Source organism: Rhinopithecus bieti, unplaced genomic scaffold (assembly GCF_001698545.2).
Source record: "Rhinopithecus bieti isolate Rb0 unplaced genomic scaffold, ASM169854v2 scaffold_1368, whole genome shotgun sequence".
Taxonomy (NCBI): domain Eukaryota; kingdom Metazoa; phylum Chordata; class Mammalia; order Primates; family Cercopithecidae; genus Rhinopithecus; species Rhinopithecus bieti.
Window position 1 is genome coordinate 312,059 of NW_016803382.1, and position 21,658 is coordinate 333,716.

The 21,658-nt window shown below is 48.6% G+C and overlaps 1 protein-coding gene across 2 annotated transcripts in view; it reads left to right on the forward strand.

Moving 5' to 3' along the window:
• The first annotated feature begins 2,217 nt into the window (after positions 1-2,217).
• The window catches only part of IL17RA (interleukin 17 receptor A), a 25,960-nt gene continuing 6,519 nt past the window's right edge, over positions 2,218-21,658 (forward strand). For both annotated transcript variants that reach the window (XM_017882050.1, XM_017882059.1), the window contains exons 1-8: positions 2,218-2,487; positions 15,080-15,104; positions 15,811-15,957; positions 16,781-16,893; positions 18,345-18,471; positions 20,017-20,064; positions 20,159-20,322; positions 21,483-21,566. In XM_017882050.1, the coding sequence (XP_017737539.1) occupies positions 2,350-2,487; positions 15,080-15,104; positions 15,811-15,957; positions 16,781-16,893; positions 18,345-18,471; positions 20,017-20,064; positions 20,159-20,322; positions 21,483-21,566 (846 nt within the window). In that variant the 5' untranslated portion in view covers positions 2,218-2,349. The remainder of the gene's footprint in view (positions 2,488-15,079; positions 15,105-15,810; positions 15,958-16,780; positions 16,894-18,344; positions 18,472-20,016; positions 20,065-20,158; positions 20,323-21,482; positions 21,567-21,658) is intronic.

Below are 21,658 nucleotides of genomic sequence, written 5' to 3' on the forward strand. Positions count from 1 at the left end.
GAAAAATAATGGCCGGGCGTGGTGGCTCACACCTGTAATCCTAGCACTTTGGAAGGCTGAGGCGGGCGGATCATGAGGTCAGGAGATCAAGACTATCCTGGCTAACACAGTGAAACCTGTCTCTACTAAAAATACAAAAAATTAGCCGGGCGTGGTGGCGGGTGCCTGTAGTCCCAGCTACTCGAGAGGCTGAGGCAGGAGAATAGTGTGAACCCGGCAGGTGGAGCTTGCAGTTGAGTGGAGATCACGCCACTGCACTCCAGCCTGGGTGACAGAGCAAGATTCCGTCTCAAAATAACAATAATAATAATAGAATAAAAGAATAGTAATAAAACTTTTTTAAATGCTAAATGTTGTTTTGTTCTATGAATAAGCAATATTTGTTCACAGATACATGAACTAATCAGGAAGAAAATGAATTTCAAATGACAGTTCATGTTTACTTACTAACGTGTATTATATTTACATTATTTTTATCAATTATGTACTAAGAATGGCAATGATGAAATGAGAATCTCAGTGTCTTGCAGTGGGCAGAGGCCTTTCTCATTCTCTGCCACTCGGGCCCCACCCAGGAGGGCTCATAGTATGGCTTCCCTAAGAGCTAGGAGCTCAGAGGGAGGGGCTGGGCAAGACAGAAGTCAGGATCTTTTTGCAGCTTAATCTTGTAAGTGACATCTCATCATTTTTGTCTTCTTCTATTCATATTCTATTGTTAGAACCCAGCCTCTGGGTCCATCCCACACTCCGGGAGGAGGATTCAGAAGGTCGTGACTCCCAGGAGGTAAGATCCGAGAACCCATCTTAGAAGCTGCCCACGACAACCGCTGATTTTTACGTAACAGTTACATCCTCTACATCTATTTAGACTTAGGATGGAGAATTTTAGACGTTATCTTAAAAATGCATGAGAGGATGCAGTTTTCCAAAATTCTTTTAGAAACAGACAAACAAAGATATTTGAAGACCACTGAGCTTCAGGCTTCATTCAGCTGGGTCGTGTCTGCGGGCGGGGCTCGTGGAGATGTCGCTGGGGGTCGGCGGGTGCTTCCGGCAGCGAAAAAACCCATCTCTCGAGGGCAGTGGAAAATACAGGGAAAAGTTACGTGAGTGGAGACTCCGTGCGTGTCAGGGCAGGCAGAGGCGCACTTGATAGGCAAGGAAAAGCGGATTGTGGTGGGCTTGGGAGGAAGGGAGGAGAAGCGAATGGGCAGGAGCGTGTGGATGAACTACCGCAGGACGGGCTCGAGGCAGGAACCTAGGACAGGGGTAGCGCGGGCCGGCTTGGGAGGGTCCTCGAGGATCCAGGGAGGAGAGGACACAGGCTGCACGCGTGCTAAGAAGGAAACTCATGAAATGTGTAATTCGCTGGCGACAGCTTCCGCGGCCGTGGAGCGACCCTCTGGGGAGTAACGACTCTCTGAGGCGCGGCTGGGACACAGAGTCGCACAGACCAGGTAACTGCCTGCCCTCCAGGAATTCAGTGTCCCTGAGTCCGAGCCAGGAAGCTGGAAATGACTGCTGTCACCTCCTCCCTGGAGCCCGGAGCTGTCCTTGTCTTGAGAAAGAGAAAGCAAAGCCAAGCAAAGCAGAGCGAGCAGGACCAGGCAAAGGGGTGGGGACAATAAAATGGGATAAGGCCTGCGGTTCCAGCTACTCAGGAGGCAGAGGCAGGAGGATCGCTTGAGCCCGGGAGGCCGAGGCTGCAGTGAGCTGTGGTTGCACCACTGCACTCCAGCTTGGGAGACAAAGGGAGGCCCTGTCTAAAAATAAAATAAAATATAAAAATAAAAGGGACAGAGACTAAGAAAACGGACTTCCTGGAATCCCAAGTTGGGATTTGACGTCCAATGACTCAGGAGAGAAACAAGAAGTCTGAACAGGGCCAAGAATCCAGTGAGTGAGGACGGAGGATTAAAATCGACAGTTGCTGCGGCACGGCCAGCGTGGAGGGTGCGCGTGGGGGCAGGCGAGGCTCCAACTGGAGTTGACGCTAGCCCGACGCGGGTGCAACTAGGGGCGCGACCGGCCAGGCCCAGGAGCAGCGGGAGGAGCGCACCTCGGGCGCGCGGGCGGAGGAGGGCCGGGGACGTACGCCGGAAGGACCAAGCAGAGGGCCGAGAGGAGAGGCGCAGGGAGAAACGTGGGGAGGGCCCTGTCTCACCCTAAACCCCTCCCCGTCCCAGCCTAAACTCCTCCCCTCGGCCGGACCCGCCCCTGGGCCCGGGCTGGAAGCCGGAAGCGAGCTGAGTGGAGCTGACTCGAACTCCACCACGGAAAGGAAAGCCCCAGAACGTTCGCTCGCTGCGTCCCCATCGGGGCCGAGCCCTCCGCGACGCCACCGGGGCCATGGTGGCCGCACGCAGCCCGCCGCCCGCTGTCCCGGGCCCCCCGCTGGGACTGCTTCTGCTGCTCCTGGGCGTGCTGGCCCCGGGTGGCGCCTCCCTGCGACTCCTGGACCACCCGGCGCTGGTCTGCTCCCAGCCGGTGAGACTCGACGGGGGGAGCGGCCGCCGTCAGGATGCTGCGGGCGCCGGGCAAGATCGCGGAGGGCTGGACGGCCGCACGGCCGGGACTACGCGTCCGGGCTGGGGAGGCAGGAAGTCCGCACCGCGGGCTCTGAGGGGCTAAGAAACTTGGGTACAGATATCGCGGCGCCTGGGGAGGACCCTCGGTGTGGAATGGGGGTAGAGGGGGGGGTGGCACATCGCGCGGCTCGTGTGGCACAACCTGGCCCGCCGTCGTGGCTGGAGGCGGGAGTGACACCTTCGCCCGGGCCGCGGAGTTCGGGGAAGGAGGCCGCGGCGCGGGGCCGGGCCGGAGAGGCGGGCAGGGCTGGTAGAAAGGGTCTGTGGGGAAGGGGCCCGGGGAGGAGCCAGGACGGGTCTGGACCCATCTCCACGCCGTGCGCCCGCACGTCCCCCAGCGGGGCACGGTCGGCCCTCGGGAGGCCCATGGCACCCTCAGGAGCTTCCCTCAAGCCGTGCCCTTCATGCCGCCGACGGAGCCGGGCGAGCTCACGTCGTGCGTGCGGAAGGTGGAAGCCCTCACCCGCGCCCCACAGAGGGACCCCGCTGCCGTAGAGCTACGGCCTGCGGGAGCCGGAGCGCTGAGACGCGGCACCAGGTTTCGGGGAGGGCTCTGCCGAGGGCGGCTAACAGCCACCTCCCCAGAGGTGCGAAGCCCTGAGGAGGAGCAGATGGTTCTTAAGACGGCGCTCTTGCCGCCTCTCCCACCCCCCACTACCACCACCTGGGTCTGGGAACCCGGTGAGCGCGCAGTGGGAGGATCAAACGTTTATAGCTGTCAAGTCGTAGCCCCGATGCGCCCACAGGAAGTGACCCACCCGCCTGCCAGGTAGTGGCCTTTCTGTGAGCCAGGACCATCTTAAGGGAAAAAAAAGAAAAAACAGCAAAACGCTGTGCCCCTCCGCAAAATACTCTCCTCTTCCCCGCATCCCCAAGGGGATCTTTCCTCCCCTCCACTGCCACCGCTGACCCCAAGGAATAATGCTCAGTATCTGAGTCAGAGGATGTAAAACAAAGGGATATTTCTCCTTATCTAATTTTGTGGAGGATTTACCGAAAGAGAGTGGAGGGTGAGTGAGTATTTCGCAGGAAGAAAAAAAAGTTTTTAACGTGAATGATGTTGAGAAATGTCCTGTGACTTCCACTATTGGGCGAAGCAGGTCCCTCTGCCCTGCTGGTCCCCTCCTGCAGGCTGTGTATGAAGCGTTCTGATACGGAGGGTTGGTGCGCCTGGGTTGACAGCCATTCTTCAGGTGCCCGCAGAGTACAGGGCGCCATACTGGGAACTGGAACTATAAATAAATACTCTGGGGACCCTAATATCCGGAGACCTAACCCATCTCAGGGAGGAACGAGGCTTGAAGTTAGGGAACTGTCTAGCAAAGCTACTTGCACAACTGGTATGTGTACGGAATTCCAGGAAAAAGAAAAATTGCTTCCAGTTGGGGTGTCCGTCATGGAAAAGGCATTTGGGCATCCCTGTGGGGGTAGCAGGAGCATTCCAGGTGGTGGAAAGGGCCTGAGCCAAGGTCCTTAGGTGGGACAGGAGACGGTGTGTGGCCGGAATGGAGGGTCTGTGTAATAGGACAGTGAGAAAAGATGCCAGAAGTGGGGCTGGGACTCCCCTGTGTGTGGCATGGGAGCTGAGCTCTGACCTTCACTGCACAGTGAAGCAACTGCAAGTCAGGAGCAGAAGCACAGCCTGGCTCCAGGGAAGGGCTGGAGAGAGATGCTTGCTGTTCATATTTATCTGCAGTCTCTCGTTCTCTTCCTTCTTCTCACTCTGTTCTGTATATACCTGGCTCACAGACAGCTCATCTCCAGAGATAGACAGCTCTGGGCTCCACTGACTAGTTCTTTTAAAAAGAAAGAAAACACACCCTACAAATTTCTCTCCCTCGCTAGTGTTTTAGTGGATGCAATGGGGGAGGGAAGTCCACAGAGGTGGCCAGAGGACCTGGATTTGCAGACAGCATCGCACTTACTGTCACTGTGGTCTTGGGCTTTGAGGCTGCCTGGCCCTGGGTTCCCTCATTTCCACAAAGGCAGGACTGGGTGAGCCTTCTCAAAGTAAGTCAGTGCCACTTTCCAGAATGTAAGTGTCTGTCCAAAGCCCAGTTAGATTTAGCCCTCCATGACTATCCTCAGACAGGGAGGAGGCTTCTGCACACCTGTCCTGTTCCTAGCTCAGTGCTGGAGCACAGGATGCAGGGGCTTGATACATGTGTGTTGACTGAACAAAAGACGAATGAAGGACAGAATGGTCAGCTCTGCTTGGAAAGTAGTGGCAAGCTGAGACCAACCATAGCGCTGATTCCAGCTGCTTGGGGTTAGCACCTCAAAACCGGGATGACTGATTTCCCCACAGAAATCAATACATGAGAAACCATCAATAATTGCATTTCCCTGGGCATTTCCTTTTGGTTAGCCCTTCTCCCTGCCTAGGTGTCATGCAGGTTTCCCATAACCGCCAGCCTGGAGGAATGCCCATAGGAAAGACAGCAGCAACTTAAGAGTTGGTCAGGGTGAATGTTAACACGTGATTTCATAGACAGGATGTGTATTTCATTACAGAGTCTTTTTTCCTGAGCGTTTGCGGTTTTGGCTTGTGGTTGTAGAACAACTGCTCAGTTTAACACTTTTACCTTCTGCTTGCCAGAAGCCACTTTCATCATGCCACTCTTCCAGAGTCTACAAAGTTGTGTTCTTTATGCCAGGCACTGTGCCGGTGGTTCACAAGTATCCCTTCATCCCATGCTCGTGACAGCTTACAAGATTGACAGGATGAACCTGCTTTTGAGAGGCTGGGTTATTGGCCCAAGGTCGCACAGCTAATGAGTGCTAAGGTGAGATTGAGAGCAGGCTGTGCTTGTAAGTTCAAAGCCCACTTTCTCTATCAGGCACTCAGTAGTGTTCACTGAGGCACAGAATTGAATACAATCTTTCATTTCTTCCTCTTAACCTTCACCTTGTGGGTAGAGAATAGTGGCCTATTGGAGGTGTCCCTTTATTTATTTATTTATTTATTTATTTATTTATTTATTTATGTTTTGAAACAGTTTCGCTCTGTCACCCAGGCTGGAGTGGTGGTGCAATCTCAGTTCACTGCAACCTCCACCTCCCGAGTTCAAGCAATTCTTGTGCCTCAGCCTCCCGAGTCACTGGGATTACAGGCGCCCACCACCATAACCCAGCTAATTTTTGTTTTTTGTGTTTTGTTTTCTGAGACGGAAAGTCACTGTCGCCCAGGCTAGAGTGCAGTGGCACCATCTCGACTCACTGCAACATCCACCTCCCAGGTTTGAGCAATTCTTCTACCTCAGCCTCCCAAGTAGCTGGGACTACAGGTGTGCACCATGATGCCCAGCTAATTTTTGTTATTTTTAGTAGAGATGGGGTTTCACCATGTTGGCCAGGCTGATCTGGAACTCCTGACCTCAAGTGATCCACCCACCTCGGCCTCCCAAAGTGTTGGGATTACAGGCGTGAGCCACTGCACCCAGCCAATTATTTCATTTTATATATTTTTTTGAGAAAAGGTCTCACTCTGTCACCCAGATCGGAGTGCAGTGGCGCGATCTCAGCTCACTGCAACCTCCACTTCCCAGGCTCAACCGATTCTCCTGCCTCAGCCTCCCAAGTAGCTGGGATTACAGGTGTGTGCCACTACACCCAGTTAATTTTTGTGTTTTTAGTAGAGTTGGGGTTTCACCGTGTTGGCCAGGCTGGTCTCAAATTCCTGAGCTCAAATGATCCACCCGCCTTGGCCTCCCAAAGTGCTGGGATTACAAGCGTGAGCCAATGCACCTGGCCAATTTTTAAATTTTTTTGGTAGAGACAGGGTTTCACTATGTTGGCCAGAGTGGTTTCGAACTCCTCATCTGCCCGCCTCGGCCTCCCAAAATGTTGGGATAACAGGTGTGAGCAACCGCACCTGGCCCCTTTTGTTATTTAGAGAGACAAGACAGCAGTGATTAAGATCATGTATTCTGGAGCAAAACTTTGTCATGTGAGTGCCACCTCTGTGGGACCTTGGGCCACTTACCCAACCTCCCTGGGTCTTAGTTTTTTCATCAGTACGATTGGGATAAGGGTGCTTAGCTCACAGGATTGTTGTCAAGATCAAATGAGATATATGTACAAAGTGCTTAGCATGATGCCTGGCACAAAAGAGAAGCTCAGGAAACATCAGCTGCTGTCACCTTCATTTTCGTGACATCCCTCCTCTGATTTCTGCAAGAGGCCTCACGTAATGCCATTCACAAGCAGGTAGCTCATCCATAATGTTCTGATTCTGCTATTTTTAAAGAATGGGCAGTGGCCCCACACCTGTAATCCTAGCATTTTGGGAGGCTGAGGCAGAGGAATCACTTAAGCCCAGGAGTTCAAGACCAGTCTGGGCAACATGGCAAAACCCTGTCTCTACAAAAAACACAAAAATTAGCCAAGTGTGGCGCCTGCCTCTAGTCCAAGCTACTGAGGAGACTAAAGTAGGAGGATCTCTTGAGCCCAAGAGGTCAACACTGCACTGAGCCCTGAGCATGCCACTGCACGACAGTGAGACCCTGTCTCAAAAAAAAAAAAAAAGAATGAGTGGTTTGACATTAGGGATGACAATTGGAGAGGAATTTGTTGAACAAGAGAAGATACGTCTTAGTAATATCCAAAGAAGATCCCACTTTTTTTTTTTTTGCTTTATTTAAAATGTTATGTAATTTGATATTTAATTTTTTTTTTTTAGAGACGGCATCTCACTTTGTCACCCAGGCTGGGGTACAGTGGCGCAATCTCGGCTCACTGCAGTCTCCGCCTCCCAGGTTCTAGCAACTCTCCTGTCTCAGCCTCCTGAGTAGCTGGGACTTCAGGTGCACGCAGCCATGCCTGGCTAAGTTTTTGTATTTTAGTAGAGACATGGTTTCACCGTGTTGGCTAGGCCGGTCTCGAACTCCTGAGCTCAGGCAATCTACCTGCCTCAGCCTCCCAAAGTGCTAGGATTACAGGCGTGAGCCATGAAATTAAATTATAAGGAAAAAAAGTCTACTCTTTCTTCCACTAAACAAATTAATGTTTTTATTCATTTATCTTACTTTTCAATCCTTTCATTTGTTTGGCATTACATCATAGATAAATTTCTATCTTTTCATTAATTTTTGTCAATTTATGTATGATGATCCTCCTTTAAAAATGGTACTAAGATGTTTAAAACAAAAAACAGCAGATCCCTGCGCCACCCCTGAAACTGCTCCCCAAATATGATTCCTTTAGTTAATTCTTCTGACATATACCTCCATATTTCTAAACATGCTTATACTGTTAATTCATGATTTGTTAAATTTAGGTATTATCTGTTGACTTCTAATAGATGAAAATTACATTATCTTTCTGCCACCACTTCTCCCTTTCTTTCATTATAGTTAAATCATGATTTTAGTTAAATTAATAGTCAGCATTTGTATTATTATAACAAGTAATCTTTGCTGAGGCAAGTAAGTGTACTTTGATTATATTTTTTTTCTGGTACAATTCCCTCCCCTTCTGCCCCAGAGATAATAATTGCTTTAATTCTTCACTTGCATAATTTCCTGTAACTAGTCTTAATTTTGTCCTTTCAGACTTGTCATATCATTTCCCCTCCAAATCATCAGATATTCCATCAATTCCATCCCCGCCTGTCCCCAGAGAACTTCCTCCTAGAGCACTCTGTTCTGCAGCCCCAACAAGGTCTGTGCTCTCTAGACCTGTGGCACAACAGGTCTAGACTAGAACAGACATCCTATCATGGTCAAATCTCCCATGTCCTGGACCCTGTGTCCTCTTCCTCAGGGGTTACTCCTTCATTTTGCTGGAGAATATCATCCTGTAATTTCTTAAGAATATGCATGAGGGATGGATTAGACATACATATCAGGAACATATATGTTAAGTCTTTTCATGTCAAAATATCTTTATTCTACCTTCATACCTTTTTCTGATAATTTGGCGGGGTATGAAAATTCTGTGTTAAAGATAATTTTCCCTCAGAATTTTGAAAGCATTGCTTTATTGCCTTCTAGCAAACAGTGCAGATGCTAAGAAAGTCAATGTTATTATGTTTCTTATCTGTTTTTTATGACACTCTGGAAATTTTAGGGTCTTCTTTTTATTCCTGATACTACAATAGTTTCAAGATGTGGGGCCTTGGTCTGGGTCTTTGTTGTTGTTTTTGTACAGGCCATTTAGTTACCTTTTTAATTTGGCAGTGTGGTACTGTGAAATATGTATTTGGTCTTCAACCCCTTTTTCTGGCATAGTACTTCTAAAATCCTTAGAATCTCCAAAATTGTATCTTTTATATACTAATGACTCACTGGTGGCTGGCAGCCTCTAGACAGCTTCAGGATGCGGCTGGTCACAGGAAGGACCAAGGTAGGATTAGAGGGCTAGGACGTTTAGCCCTGCCCCTTTACCCTTCACATCTGGGAAGGGGAGAGGGGACTGAAGGTCCCCTGAAGTTGCAATGGCCAGTGGCTTAATCAATCATGCTCACAGGAAGCCTCCATTAAAAACTCAAAAGAACGGGGTTCAGAAAGCTTCCAGGTAGTAGAACACATGGAGGCTCCTGGAGGGTGGTACACCTGAGGAGGGCATGGAAGCTTTGCACTCCTTCCCCTATACCTCACCCTGTGCATTTTTTTTCTTCTGTATTATTTGTGATATCCTTAAAATAAACTGGTAAATGTGTTTCCCTGAGTTCTCTGAGCAGCTTTAGCAAATTAATTGAACTGAAAGAGAGGAGCGTGAGAACCTCAAATTGAACTCAGTTGGTCTTAGAAGTTCTGGAGGCCCAGACTTAAACCACTGGTGTCTAGGGGGTGGGCAGTCCTGGGGACTGAGCACTCAACCTGTGGGATCTGATGCTGTCTCCAAATAGTGTCAGAATTAAATTGGAGGATACCCAGCTGGTGTCTGCTGCAGAATTGATTGCTCGCTTGGTGGTGGGAAGAAAACCACCCCCAATATGTAGTCACACAAGTCTTCTGTGACTTCTGTTGATTGTTGTGGTGATGTTAGGGCAGAGGAAAAATACAGTTTGAGTTTTTCCACACTCAGGGAATATGTGTCCTTCACTTCCAGAATGTTTTCTTTCTTTCTTTCCTTTATTAAAAAATAATTTCTTTTTTTTTTTTTTGAGACGGAGTCTTGCTCTGTCACCCAGGCTGGAGTGCTGTGGCCGGATCTCAGCTCACTGCAAGCTCCGCCTCCCGGGTTCACGCCATTCTCCTGCCTCAGCCTCCCGAGTAGCTGGGACTACAGGCGCCGCCACCTCGCCTGGCTAGTTTTTTTTTGTAGTTTTAGTAGAGACGGGGTTTCACCGTGTTAGCCAGGATGGTCTCGATCTCCTGACCTCGTGATCCGCCCGTCTCGGCCTCCCAAAGTGCTGGGATTACAGGCTTGAGCCACCGCGCCCGGCACAAAAAGATAATTTCTTCCTTCTGTTATTTCGTTAATCTCTGTCCTAGAAATCTAGTCAAATCATATTTTGTTTCTAATTGGAATCTCTAATAATCATATAGTTTTTTCCGCCGAGCGCGGTCTCACGCCTGTAACCCAGGACTTTGGAGGCGAGGTGGGTGGATCACGAGATCAGGAGATCAAGACCATCCTGGCCACATGGTGAAACCCATCTCTACTAAAAATACAAAAATTAGCTGGTGTGGCGGCACATGCCTGTAAAATCCCAGCTAATTGGGAGGCCTGAGGCAGGAGATAGCTGAACCCGGGAGGCGGAGGTTTGCAGTGAAGCTGAGATCACACCACTGTACTCACAGCCTGGCGACAAAGCAAGACTCGTCTCAAAAAAAACAAAAAAAAAAACATGTATTTTTTTCCTACTCTATTTGTACTTTCAGAGAAATGTCCTCAATTTCATAGACTAACGTTTCTATTGAATTTTTATTCAGTAGAACTTCTTCTGTTGAGTTTCAGGGTTCAGTTTTCATTCTCTGCCTGCTCATTTCTCCACAGTGTCCTGCCCTTGTTTCACAGATGCAGTGTTGTATCTCTTCGGGGCTAGAAGAATTTTACTTGTCTGTTTTAATCAAGTTAACAGCATTGGTTTTTTGGGTTTTTTTGTGTTTTTTTTTTTTCTTCCAGGAGTATTTTTTAGTTGTTTTGATCTATTTTTCATACAGAAAACCTATCTCAAATATCTGGTATTCCTTGGATGTCTGAGAATATTTTAAGAATGAAGTCCTAAGAGCTGATTAAATGCTCTGTGTAGTTAAGGTTTATTGAACCTTGGACTTTACTGTATAGGAGATCAGGCTAATGGTGAACCTGGCCTGTTGGATGACCTCCAAATGCTGAAATCTGGAAGTCTTTTCTTTGGGCCTGGTTGCCAGCATTCTGAGATCAGAGCAGGGAAAGAGAAGATAAGGTTCCCAACACTCCATACGTAGACCTTCACTTAATTCTCCCTGCCCCTCAGCCCTGAGGGTTATAAGGTTCTGAGGCCCCTGGCCTCCTTATCAGTAACTCCCTTTTGCAGCGTTCAGACAGAAGTTCCTCCACGGCACGAGCCAGCTGCCTACTCTGCTGCCACTTGAACAGTTATTTATTCATTCATTTGTTCACTTTTGAGGTTTTATCATTTTATTTGACAACATCATTCTCATCCACAATGACTGTCAATTTCTGAAAGTGGTAATAGGTACACAGGTAACCAAAGTATAGAGCTTGTTTGGTGAATCTTCACCCTCATGCTTTCTGGACAGCTGCACATGGATACAGTATAGAACATTCCTTATTCCTTTGGCCCAGACAGCTTTGTTGAGCCTGATGTTGGCATATCTGGAGTCCCCATCTCCTTCATGGCAAAGTTCTGGGTCTCTCTGAGTGACCAAGGGGCACACTGCTTGACGTCCACTCCATGTGTATGCTTGAGAAACCATTCATATTCTGGTGTCACCACCTCATTGGTGGCAAGTGACAGAATAGCCCTTTATTTGTTCGTTTGTTTGTTGATTTAGACAGATTCTTGCTTTGTCGCCCAGGATAGAGTACAGTGGCACAGTCTTGGCTCACTGAAGCCTCTGCCTCCCAGGTTCAAGCAATTCTTCCACCTCAGCCTCGCAGATAGCTGGGACTACACGCACATGCGCCACCATACCCAGCTAATTTTTGTATTTTTAGTAGAGACAGGATTTCACCATCTCTTGGCCAGGCTGGTCTCGAACTCCTGATCTCAGGTGATCCACCTACCTCAGCCTCCCAGAAGTGCTGGGATTACAGACATGAGCCACTGCGCCCGGCCAGCACCCTTCTTTACAGGAGCTATGCTGCTGGGGCCAAGTTGGAAAGGACTTTTAAAATTTTGTTCACATCTCTTGTCCACTGAGTTTGGCTCTTTGGTCTTTGAGAATTTACAAAAAAAAATTTCTTTCCTATAATTGTTATATTGTTTGGAGAGAGGGAGAAAATATGTGTATATGGTCAATGCGCTATTACCTCTAACAGAATTTTTATTCTATGTTTCACTTACATGTATATTTTTCAGTTTTGATTAAATCTTTTTTCCCCTTATCTTCCCTCATGCCATCTCCTCTGCTTCTGTCCCCTTTGCCCTCAGCAAACTATGTTAACACCTGATACATACCTGTTCACATGTTTCTATTCTCGTTCAGTTACGTTATACTCATATATATAGAGATCTTTTTCATGACTTGTTTCCATAGAAATTGGGATCATACTATAAAAAGTTGTTTGCAACTTATTTTCCTCACTCATCAACACATTCCAGCCATCTGCAGGCAAACAGATGTCTCTGCAACTAATTCTCATTCTCTTTAATATTTGCATAATATTCCATTGTAGATAGCAATCTATTCAGCCATTTCTAGTTTGATAGACATTTAGATTTAAACTAGATCTCACCTTAATTCAGCCATTCTCTATTGATGAGCATTCAGTACCACAGAAAAAGAGGGGAAGCTATCTGGTTTTTTAAAAGCTAGTATAAGCTTAATTCTAAAACTTGACAAATCTTATACAAAAAGAAAAACTTTGGACCCGTCTCATTTATGAACATAAATCCATGCAATTCTAAATAAAATATTAGCAAATGTAATCTAGCAGAATATCAAAAGAACAATGCGCCAAACCTAGTAATCAGTGCTGGGGAGGTATATGATAAGGTTCAGAGCTGTTTTGAATGAAAACTATAAACCTAATAGTAACTGAAGTAAAAGACTTATATGCAACCACAACTATCAGAAACCAAGACCAAAAACAGTATTCCGTAGGGCATACCCACTATTTCCCTCCAGCTCAGGAATGAGAGGAGGACACCCGTCTGCACCACTGGGAATCAACCGACTGTTGTCAGACCCTTCCACCTTCCTCTTGGTTTTCATGAAGACAGGAGCTTTTCATCATGGGCACATCCTGCAGTGTTTTTGAGTAGCTCCCAGTGGCTGGTAGGAAGTTACTCCAAACAATCTGTTTGCCTTCTCTAAAAGAGCTCCCCATCTCAAGGTGAAAGAACCACTTTTTTATCCTCCACATCCTAGGAATTTTAAGGGAGAGGAGAAATGAGAGGACTCAGGGGAGTTAATCTTCTCGCCATTTAGGAAAGAGTGACATTTATTAGTGTGAGCCTAGGCAGCCAGGTGGATTTTGCCGGGAACATGTGCGGAGCCCCCTAGTGGGGTGGTGGTGCTTGCCGGGGACCTGTAGGGGAGAATTCAGGAGCTGAACAGGACCAAGAGCGCTTATGAACTGGGGTCCCAGAGGAGGATCCAGGTGAAGTAGCTCGCTCAGAGTCAATGCTGGGTGCCTGCAGATGTCATCCTGTGTGTGACCACTCTGTAAGTGAACCCTGGTGGCATGGGGTCTTGTCCTGTGCTTAGCACTACCTCTCTGCTCCCTCTCAAGAGAGAGGAAGGTGTCAGCCTCAGCACCCTACTCACACCAGTCACTTTGTTGACCTTGAGATTGTGTTTCTGGTCTGCCTCAGCATCTGACTTTCCACTGCAGGATGCGTTTGGTCTATTTTGCCGGTTAGAGAACTGGAGATACCTGAGCCTGAGCTCCTTCTCGGGCCTCCCCTTGCTGCACCACCAAGTCTGAATGAGTGGGGACCTCTGCTCATCATAATAGTAGCTTCCATTTATTAAGCTCTTACTCTATGCCAGGCTCCAGAGAAGGGGGCCATTAGTTACAGAGCACCCCTTATGAACCAGACACAGGGCACAGTTTGCCTCATTTCACAGGCAGTGAGGTGGTTCTGGACATAGTGATTCTCCCATTGCTTCTAGGGAGCTGCCTGTCTAGCAGGGCTGCAGCACTGAGATTCATTCGGTTGTGTAGTCCATGACTACATTCCCACTGTTTGAAAGGTTTTATAATGCAGACATACTAGAAGGGAAAAGTGAACGACTCTACAGGCACACCATCAGCACCAACCCACCCTCACCCCAAAGTTCTGCATTTCTCTTTCTATCACTTAATGCTCATCAATGCTGTAGAGTTGGTACTATGATTATTCTGATTTTATTTTATTTTATTTTATTTTATTTTGAGACAGAGTCTTGCTCTGCCACCCAGGCTGGAGTGCAGTGGCCGTATCTCAGCTCACTACAAGCTCCGCCTCCTGGGTTCACACCATTCTCCTGCCTCAGCCTCCCAAGTAGCTGGGATTACAGGCGCCCACCACCTCACCCGGCTTACTTTTTTTGTATTTTTAGTAGAGATGGGGTTTACACCTTGTTAGCCAGAATAGTTTCGATCTCCTGACCTCGTGATCCGCCCGTCTCAGCCTCCCAAAGTGCTGGGATTACAGGCTTGAGCCACCGTGCCCGGCCGATTATTCTGATTTTATAGTTGGATAAATTAAAGCTTGGGGAGGGGACTCAACCCCAGGTGCCAGGTATGTATCTGTGTGTGTATGTGTTTTCCAAAGTAGGTCAGCCAGCAACACATAAGCCTAATGGTTACATTTCCCTACTAGGGCTTCTAAATTTGGCCATCAGGATCTCCTCAGGGTTGGAAAGTTAACACATCCTGCCCAGGAGGGAGGCAGTATAATGTAATATGGGTGCCTCAGGTTCCTCATCTGCAAAATGGGCTGAGGGTAATACCTCATCATGACCACATGGAACAGGGCCTGGCACACTTTCCCTAGAGACTTTGTAGGGACTTAGTGAATGTTCCCCAACAGATCTGTCACAGAAACTGTAAATATTGCCCCTCACCCCTTTCGCACCTCTTGCAGCGGTGTTATCCAGGAAGGTTGGAAACCTCAGGAGACCAAGGGGCCCTTTTCCCAGGGCCCTCCAAGAGAACCCTCTCAGTGTCTTTTAAAGCTGTCAGGGCCCCAGCTCATAGCAGTTCCTCATAAAACACCATTCCCTTTGCCGTTCACTGGACTCACTCCTCATCCTATTCCCCAAAAAGTGAGAAGGGCGAGCTGTGTAAACGGCATTCCTGAGAATGAGCCAGCGGAGAGCATCTGGCCCTGGCGGGTGAATCCAAGCCCTTTCCCAGCTGTAATAACCACCCTCTTTTTTCCACAGGGGCTAAACTGCACAGTCAAGAACAGTAAGTCATCTTTTTCTGATCTTCTTGTTGTTGCCTTGTTAATCAAGTGAGAGCCTGGTGCCAACTTCTGACAGAAGCCCTGCCATGCCACTCCAGATTCAGGCTGTGAGCTACAGCCATCCGCAGGAGGGTTCCCGGAGAACTGTGGATGCGTGCACCTGCGCTTCCTGTCGAGAACATTCATTATGCAAAAGTCAGGAAAGGAGAAACAGAACTGTCATTTGGATTGTGAAAGTATTCTCTGGGGTGCTGTCCTACTGTATCTATAATATAATTTGATTTGCCACAGCTTGTCACTGTAAAGTGAGAGACATCTGTGGTGTTGATTTTGTTTTAATTCAAAGAGGAGGCGCATATTCAAGTGTCTAAGCCAATTAGAGACCCCTGACATATAAAAATAAAGCGACTCTTACTACAACTGCATCCCACCTGTGCCCTTATTCCCAATCACAGCTTCATCTCAGAATCAACTTGTGTACTTTGTCTTCTCTCCTAAAATTCCCTTTAGACTTGAGAGGTTGACAGTGACCCCAGTAAATGTTAGAAAAGAGGGAGCAGGGCAGTAAAGCTGAGGACATGGCCGAGGGCCACAGGCTGGAAGGTTGCAGGCCCCTGAGCTGTTTACTGTCTAGCTCTCTGTACCTGCTGCTGGGCCATCTCAGGGTCTTGGCTATGAGTCTGAGTGCTGCTTTTCCCTGGCTGCCAGGTACATGCCTAGATGACAGCTGGATTCACCCTCGAAACCTGACCCCCTCCTCCCCAAAGGACCTGCAGATCCAGCTGCGCTTTGCCCACACCCAGCAAGGAGACCTGTTCCCCGTGGCTCACATCGAATGGACACTGCAGACAGACGGTGAGTGGGCCTGCCAGCAGGGCCTTGGGGGATTCTCCCCACCTCCAAGTGGCTCTCCCAGTCAGGCTCAGGATTGGGCTCCCAGTTCTGTGTTCAGACATGAGGGTTCAAATTTAGTGCTATAAGGATCCATGCAGTTAATACTTGTTCAGCATTTTAGATATTAACCCATAGTGATACCTTCTCATCACACCATTCTTCATGAAAGGACTACCTTCAGCCTAACATTTTTAGCACCCTGAGGAAAAAATAAAGCAAGCAGTTAATTTTGTGACTACAGTGCCAAAAATGAAGTGGAAAATGGCAACACATTTGTCAGCCTGTTCCCTGAATTTAGGGGCCAGCACTTCTAAAACATCCCCCGAGCCTATTCAGGAATAAGAGAGTTTATGTTATAGAATTGGGACGATTGGGGCTTATGAGCACTAGCCCCAGATTTGTGAACGGGGCGTGTGGGAAGTTGTTTTTGGAAGTCCCCGCCCTCAGTGCTCCCGCTGACTGCCACAACCTCGTGAGGATGGTGGGGATGGCTGTGTTTGACTCCTATGCCGGATTGTCAAAGCCCTCACCACAAATTTGTAAAGCCTTTACTTCTAGCCCAGTGTAAAGTGTCATTTTTCCTTGCCTAGCTGGGAAATAACTGTCTGCAAGGCAGTGGGCTGAGGCCAGAGAGCGAACTGAAAGGAACAGGATGTGGAGAGTTGGGTAAGACAGGGCAGATTTTCTTTTAGGAGTGAACAACCACAACAGGGAAGTGACACACCCAGCACTTGTCTTGGCTGATCTGTGTCTGTTTGTGTCCTCTTCTCCCTCTGTCCTTCAGCCAGCATCCTATACCTCGAGGGTGCAGAGTTATCTGTCCTGCAGCTGAACACCAATGAACGTTTGTGCGTCAAGTTTGAGTTTCTGTCCAAACTGAGGCATCACCACAAGCGGGTAAGAATACAGCTCCTGAGTGGATTGTGTTCCACTGATGACACCAGTGCAGACTTGTTGTCCCCAAATTCAGACCGATTTAGAGTGGGGAAGACCGAGAGGTGCTGAGAGAGTCTGAAATTCAAAATGGCAGCCTGAGATGGGCAGAAGTCAAAAGAGAAGTGGCGTGGCCACCGTGAGCAATAGTGAGGGACAGAGCATATTTCTGAAAGCTTCCCTCACGTACTCACCCCGACTTTTTCTTCCCACTTTACCTAGCTTTTCATTCTGAAAGGAAGTTGAATTGGAAGACAACTTCCACAGGCCTACCTCCTGCCATCTTTGTGTAACTTTGTGTAACATCTTTTATGTGTAAACTGGATTAAGCTGGGGCCTGCCTTCAGGAAGGAAGAACTGCCCAAAGAACTGCCATAGGTGGGCAAATGAGCACTACAGCAGTTTAGTCTCATTTTGCTGCTCACAGCTAAATGGTGAAATGTTGATTCTTGTTTGTTTGTTTAAAGCAGTGGGTCTCAAAGCGTGGTCCCTAGGTCAGCAGCCTCAGCCTCACCTGGAAACTTGGTAGAGATGTGCGGCCCCACCCCAGACTTCCCAGGCCAGAAACTCGTAGGGTGGGGTCCAGCAACAGGTGCTTAATCCTCAAGTAATTATGATACAAGCCTTAGTTTGAAGACTGCTGGTTTAAATCTGCAAATGGCCCCTTGAAAATAAGTTAGATCTCCCACAGACTCAAGCAGCAAAGACAGAACCCCTCTCCGATGTTAAATTAGGACCCCCAAACTTGACTGCTATGTGGATAGTGAGAACCGGATTTCTCCATCCACTTAGAAGCAAAGGACCCCTGGCTCCTCCACCAGGGTAACTAGAATGGGGGATGGAGTCAATATCTGTAATCTCTACCACCCAGAAAATAACTTAGCACAAATTCAAATATCGTTGCAACTAAGGTGCCTGCTGGCCCAGGGTGAGTGGGGGTCTCTGGCTTGTCCTCTGCACCTTTTTACACCAGAATGGCCTCAAGAGATCCCTGGCTTTCCCATTTAAGGAGGAAGAATCATTTGACAAATAGTTTTTACCTGCCTTGTGTGTGCCAGATCTCCATAGCACCAAGTCCTCTGGCTTAGCCCTGTCATACCTATTGTTCTAGAATTTGAGAGGGCAGGTGGGAGGGGCAGGACTACTTCCACTTTCCCCAAATTCTTTTGCCTTATTCACCATCTACTGATGAGGTCAGATCCAGGTTTAAAAAAAAAAAAAAATTGGCAGAAAGGACCAGAGGAAACAAAAAACAAAGGTACTGCGTTCCCTGACTTTGGATTTTGTTGTGGTTTTTGCTTATTCTTATTTTTGGCTGAATGTTTGGGAGTGGGTGGGAACAGGGGTCTTTGGGCATAGATGGGTGACAGAGGTGTGTGTAATCCGTCTACCTTTCCTTCCTCCCTTCTCTTCAGTGGCGTTTTACCTTCAGCCACTTTGTGGTTGACCCTGACCAGGAATATGAGGTGACTGTTCACCACCTGCCCAAGCCCATCCCTGACGGGGACCCAAACCACCAGTCCAAGAATTTCCTCGTGCCTGGTAAGAGCATCCTCCCAAGACATTCCCTCCCCAACAGCCTCTGTGAGAATGAGGCACCAGGTGGCACAGACGCCAGTCCCCCTGCTCAGTGGCTGGCATTGCCAGCACCTGGGACCCACAGAACAAACAGAGGGCAGGATTGGGAGTTCTTTGGTGTGTGTTGCAGCCTCCATTCCCTGAGGCACAGCCCATTCTCTATTGGCACAACAGTGCATGTTGGCCCAAGATCCTAGGAGTTTTATGGGAACCAGAGTACCTCCCTCTATCTAGAGAAGCACCCGTCCTGCCCAGAAAATACCATAAAGGCAAGCCGCAAGCCACTCGTGGAGAAGTTGCAGCCTCTACCTCCAGCCTGGTCCCAGCCTCCATGACTTGCTCTTCTCCTTCCACCTCATATTCTGCCTGCATCATCCAACACTGGTCCCATGCATAGCACTCTCCTGCCCTTGCCTATCCACGCTGCCTGTGATTACTGCCAGGCTTTTCTTCTCATGCATCCTTTGATGTATGTGCGCCTTCTGCTTCTCTGTCCTCCCCAGAAGCTCAGCTATTACCTACAGTTCTCTCTTTTTGTTTTTAACAGAGATAGGGTCTCGCTTTGTCACCCAGGCTATAGTGCAGTTTTGCTATCCTAGCTCACTGCAGCCTCGAACTCCTGGGCTCAAGCAATTCTCCTGCCTCAAGTCTCCCTACAATTCTCACTGTCCATAGCCAGCTATGTCAGGAAGCCCAATTGAGAACAAAGCCTGGGTCTTCTGCCCATTTGTACAATCTCCAGAACCTCATGAATTGCCTTGCATATAGTAGGTGGTCAGGAAATGCTTGTTAAGGACGGTGTTGACCTTCTTCATCCTGGGAACACCCTGCACACCTGCGGGAACACCCTGCACACATGCGTGCACACACACTCTCTGCTCACCCTGCCTTATGTCACCGCATGTGGCTCATCACTCCCTGACTGGTACTGCATGCTGTGCGTTTGCTTTTATTGGTCTCTTCTACTGGGTTGCAGTCTCTAGGGGGGGCAGGGCTTTGTCTTGTTTACCACTGTACCTCCAGTGCCAAGAACAGGGCCTGGTGCATAGTTGGTGCTCAATAAGTATTTGTTGAAGAAGTGAATCTCCTCAGTTCTCACTTCTGTTCCTAAAGTTGACTGACTCAGTCCCTGTCCTTCCATGGTGATTCACACCTGTCACATGTCTTCTCAGCCTGTGCAAAGACAGGGCCAGTGGGGACAAGAAGCTGTGGGTGGGCAGAGAAGGAACTGGAGGGGACCGAGATTGCTTGATCACCCACAGCAAGCTCAGGAGGAATGCACTTGAATCGGGAGGGTTCCCTGAGAGAGGAGGATCAGACAAGCAGGCTAGCACTCATGCCAAGGTGGATCCAGCCCTGGATCTCACTCTGAAGGGGCCACCTTCAGAGTGGACAGGCTCCCAGTGGCAAAAGTGTACTTACTAAGTGTTGTTCCTGGTGTTAGGAGCCTGAAAGAACAGACTTCCTAAGGCAGAGGCTTAATGAGTTTCCTTTTTTCTGGGCCGACAGACTGCGAGCACACCAGAATGAAGGTAACCACGCCATGCATGAGCTCAGGTAACGGGCTGGCGCGGGAGAGCTTTACTTGGATGCGCACACATGCACATGTGTGTGCCCCTCCTCACTCCCAGCCTGCGTGTGACCTTGGCAGGCAGCCTGTGGGACCCCAACATCACTGTGGAGACCCTGGCGGCCCAGCAGCTGCGTGTGGGCTTCACCCTGTGGAATGAATCTACCCATTACCAGATCCTGCTGACCAGTTTTCCGCACATGGAGAACCACAGCTGCTTTGAGCACATGCACCACGTTCCTGCGGTAACTCTGCTATTTTCAACCCCCCTAGCATAGCTCGGGACCACCCCTCCAAGCCCCGAGTCTATTCTCTGCTGGGCTGACAGAACTGTGTTGCCAGAAGCTCGGGACTCAGGGCTGTGCTTAGTCCGTAGTGATCATGGCGACTTGCCCTTTTTCTTCCCCAGTGATCTTATGGTTGATGGAAAGGCATTTGACTCTGTTCTGCCCATGACTCAGTCCTTTTTGTTCTTCCCTCCCCTACATGCTCCCTTGTCCTCTTTTGTTTTGCTTTGTTTATTACAAAAGGATTTGAGGATTTGAAAAAAAAAAAGAAATGTGGAAATAGAGACAAAGGGGAACTAAAGATAAGGAAATAAGTCCAGGCGCGGTGGCTCCCACCTGTAATCCCAGTATTTGGAAGGCCAAGGCAGGAGAATGGCTTGAAGTTGGAGTTCGAGACTGCAGTAAACCATGATGGCACCACTGCACCCAATCTGGGGGACAGAGCGAGACCCTGTCTCTAAATAAAATGAAAATGAAAAAGTAAATAAAGTAAATTAATGACATAAAATAGGCCAGGCACAGTGGTTCACGCCTATAATCCCAGCACTTTGGGAGGCCAAGGCAGGTGGATCACTTGAGCTCAGGAGTTCAAGACCAGCCTGACCAATATGATGAAACCCCATCTCTGCTAAAAGTTCAAAAATTAGTCAGGTGTGCTGGCACATGCCTGTAGTCCCAGCTACTTGGGAGACTGAGGTAGAAGAATCACTTGAACCTGGGAGGCAGAGGTTGTAGTGAGCTGAGATTGCACCACTGCACTCCAGCCTGGGCAACAGAGCAATACTCTATCTCTAAAAAAAAGAAGACAAGGCAATGCGATGAAGCCAGCTCAGTGCAGGAAATATGTGCTATGTGGTTCTGTACAACTGATGTCCATAAACACAGATTTGTTGCCCTCATTCCCAGCAGTCAAAGCAGAGAGAGACTTACCAGTCACTAAGTGTACTTACGAATTTATAACAAACCAGCTTCCATGTAAAAATGGAGTGTTTTCTGGAACAGAAACCTGAAAAGTATTTCTCCCCTGCACTAAGGGGTGCACTGGACAGCTTCTCCGTGGCAGTGGCACGGTGTGTTCTTACCCAACTAGCCTTACCCATTCTTGCCTCTCTCCTCAGCCCAGACCAGAGGACTTCCACCAGCGATCCAACGTCACACTCACTCTACGCAACCTGAAAGGGTGCTGCCGCCACCAAGTTCAGGTGGGTGAGTGTGGTGTGGACAGGTGCAGGGAGCACAACAGGTGGTGAGTGTAGAGTGAACAGAAGTGAGGAGTGTGAAAAGGAGGAGCGCA